Source organism: Bufo gargarizans, unplaced genomic scaffold, assembly GCF_014858855.1.
Source record: "Bufo gargarizans isolate SCDJY-AF-19 unplaced genomic scaffold, ASM1485885v1 original_scaffold_1853_pilon, whole genome shotgun sequence".
Taxonomy (NCBI): Eukaryota; Metazoa; Chordata; class Amphibia; order Anura; family Bufonidae; genus Bufo; species Bufo gargarizans.
Window position 1 is genome coordinate 9,558 of NW_025334545.1, and position 3,765 is coordinate 13,322.

General features: G+C 56.8%; 1 protein-coding gene across 1 annotated transcript; it reads left to right on the top strand.

The window, feature by feature from the left end:
* The first annotated feature begins 701 nt into the window (after nucleotides 1–701).
* Nucleotides 702–3,164, top strand: LOC122923744 (melanoma-associated antigen C1-like). Its single transcript, XM_044274595.1, has one exon. The coding sequence runs from the start codon at nucleotides 702–704 to the stop codon at nucleotides 3,162–3,164; it is 2,463 nt and encodes an 820-aa protein (XP_044130530.1).
* Nucleotides 3,165–3,765: the final 601 nt, after the last annotated feature.

Here is a 3,765-nt window from a genome sequence, read left to right on the forward strand (position 1 = left end):
AGGACAAGTCCTGGTGTTCCATTCACACCTTGCTGCAGGTACCACAATAGAAGGACACGTCCTGGTGTTCCATTCACACCTTGCTGCAGGTACCACAATAGAAGGACAAGTCCTGGTGTTCCATTCACACCTTGCTGCAGGTACCACAATAGAAGGACAAGTCCTGGTGTTCCATTCACACCTTGCTGCAGGTACCGCAATAGAAGGACAAGTCCTGGTGTTCCATTCACACCTTGCTGCAGGTACTGCAATAGGAGGACAAGTCCTGGTGTTCCATTCACACCTTGCTGCAGGTACCACAATAGAAGGACAAGTCCTGGTGTTCCATTCACACCTTGCTGCAGGTACCACAATAGGAGGACAAGTCCTGGTGTTCCATTCACACCTTGCTGCAGGTACCACAATAGAAGGACAAGTCCTGGTGTTCCATTCACACCTTGCTGCAGGTACCACAATAGAAGGACAAGTCCTGGTGTTCCATTCACACCTCGCTGCAGGTACCACAATAGGAGGACAAGTCCTGGTGTTCCATTCACACCTTGCTGCAGGTACCGCAATAGAAGGACAAGTCCTGGTGTTCCATTCACACCTTGCTGCAGGTACCACAATAGAAGGACAAGTCCTGGTGTTCCATTCACACCTTGCTGCAGGTACTGCAGACCTGGATGTCGTTCCCTTGTCCTCCCAGACAGGTCGCAGGCATGCCTCCAGCACAAGCCTCAGACACAGACACAGCCTCAGCCTCCAGCACAAGCCTCAGACACAGACACAGCCTCAGCCTCCAGCACAATCCTCAGACACAGCCTCAGCCTCCAGCACAATCCTCAGACACAGCCTCAGCCTCCAGCACAATCCTCAGACACAGCCTCAGCCTCCAGCACAATCCTCAGACACAGCCTCAGCCTCCAGCACAATCCTCAGACACAGCCTCAGCCTCCAGCACAATCCTCAGACACAGCCTCAGCCTCCAGCACAATCCTCAGACACAGCCTCAGCCTCCAGCACAAGCCTCAGACACAGCCTCAGCCTCCAGCACAATCCTCAGACACAGCCTCAGCCTCCAGCACAATCCTCAGACACAGCCTCAGCCTCCAGCACAATCCTCAGACACAGCCTCAGCCTCCAGCACAATCCTCAGACACTGCCTCAGCCTCCAGCACAATCCTCAGACACAGCCTCAGCCTCCAGCACAATCCTCAGACACAGCCTCAGCCTCCAGCACAATCCTCAGACACAGCCTCAGCCTCCAGCACAATCCTCAGACACAGCCTCAGCCTCCAGCACAAGCCTCAGACACAGCCTCAGCCTCCAGCACAATCCTCAGACACAGCCTCAGCCTCCAGCACAATCCTCAGACACAGCCTCAGCCTCCAGCACAATCCTCAGACACAGCCTCAGCCTCCAGCACAATCCTCAGACACAGCCTCAGCCTCCAGCACAATCCTCAGACACAGCCTCAGCCTCCAGCACAAGCCTCAGACACAGCCTCAGCCTCCAGCACAATCCTCAGACACAGCCTCAGCCTCCAGCACAATCCTCAGACACAGCCTCAGCCTCCAGCACAATCCTCAGACACAGCCTCAGCCTCCAGCACAATCCTCAGACACAGCCTCAGCCTCCAGCACAATCCTCAGACACAGCCTCAGCCTCCAGCACAATCCTCAGACACAGACACAGCCTCAGCCTCCAGCACAATCCTCAGACACAGCCTCAGCCTCCAGCACAATCCTCAGACACAGCCTCAGCCTCCAGCACAATCCTCAGACACAGCCTCAGCCTCCAGCACAATCCTCAGACACAGCCTTAGCCTCCAGCACAATCCTCAGACACAGCCTCAGCCTCCAGCACAATCCTCAGACACAGCCTCAGCCTCCAGCACAATCCTCAGACACAGCCTCAGCCTCCAGCACAATCCTCAGACACTGCCTCAGCCTCCAGCACAATCCTCAGACACTGCCTCAGCCTCCAGCACAATCCTCAGACACAGACACAGCCTCAGCCTCCAGCACAATCCTCAGACACAGCCTCAGCCTCCAGCACAATCCTCAGACACAGCCTCAGCCTCCAGCACAAGCCTCAGACACAGACACAGCCTCAGCCTCCAGCACAAGCCTCAGACACAGACACAGCCTCAGCCTCCAGCACAATCCTCAGACACAGCCTCAGCCTCCAGCACAATCCTCAGACACAGCCTCAGCCTCCAGCACAATCCTCAGACACAGCCTCAGCCTCCAGCACAATCCTCAGACACAGCCTCAGCCTCCAGCACAATCCTCAGACACAGCCTCAGCCTCCAGCACAATCCTCAGACACAGCCTCAGCCTCCAGCACAATCCTCAGACACAGCCTCAGCCTCCAGCACAAGCCTCAGACACAGCCTCAGCCTCCAGCACAATCCTCAGACACAGCCTCAGCCTCCAGCACAATCCTCAGACACAGCCTCAGCCTCCAGCACAATCCTCAGACACAGCCTCAGCCTCCAGCACAATCCTCAGACACTGCCTCAGCCTCCAGCACAATCCTCAGACACAGCCTCAGCCTCCAGCACAATCCTCAGACACAGCCTCAGCCTCCAGCACAATCCTCAGACACAGCCTCAGCCTCCAGCACAATCCTCAGACACAGCCTCAGCCTCCAGCACAAGCCTCAGACACAGCCTCAGCCTCCAGCACAATCCTCAGACACAGCCTCAGCCTCCAGCACAATCCTCAGACACAGCCTCAGCCTCCAGCACAATCCTCAGACACAGCCTCAGCCTCCAGCACAATCCTCAGACACAGCCTCAGCCTCCAGCACAATCCTCAGACACAGCCTCAGCCTCCAGCACAAGCCTCAGACGCAGCCTCAGCCTCCAGCACAATCCTCAGACACAGCCTCAGCCTCCAGCACAATCCTCAGACACAGCCTCAGCCTCCAGCACAATCCTCAGACACAGCCTCAGCCTCCAGCACAATCCTCAGACACAGCCTCAGCCTCCAGCACAATCCTCAGACACAGCCTCAGCCTCCAGCACAATCCTCAGACACAGACACAGCCTCAGCCTCCAGCACAATCCTCAGACACAGCCTCAGCCTCCAGCACAATCCTCAGACACAGCCTCAGCCTCCAGCACAATCCTCAGACACAGCCTCAGCCTCCAGCACAATCCTCAGACACAGCCTTAGCCTCCAGCACAATCCTCAGACACAGCCTCAGCCTCCAGCACAATCCTCAGACACAGCCTCAGCCTCCAGCATAATCCTCAGACACAGCCTCAGCCTCCAGCACAATCCTCAGACACTGCCTCAGCCTCCAGCACAATCCTCAGACACTGCCTCAGCCTCCAGCACAATCCTCAGACACAGCCTCAGCCTCCAGCACAATCCTCAGACACAGCCTCAGCCTCCAGCACAATCCTCAGACACAGCCTCAGCCTCCAGCACAATCCTCAGACACAGCCTCAGCCTCCAGCACAATCCTCAGACACAGCCTCAGCCTCCAGCACAATCCTCAGACACAGACTCAGCCTCCAGCACAATCCTCAGACACAGACACAGCCTCCAGCACAATCCTCAGACACAGCCTCCAGCACAATCCTCAGACACAGCCTCCAGCACAATCCTCAGACACAGCCTCCAGCACAATCCTCAGACACAGCCTCCAGCACAATCCTCAGACACAGACTCAGCCTCCAGCACAATCCACAGACACAGCCTCAGCCTCCAGCACAAGCCTCAGACACAGCCTCAGACACAGCCTCAGCCTCCAGCACAAGCCTCACACACA

Coding starts and splice junctions, on each gene's coding strand:
- LOC122923744 (XM_044274595.1), top strand. CDS start 702: ATGCCTCCAGCACAAGCCTCAGACACAGACACAGCCTCAGCCTCCAGC.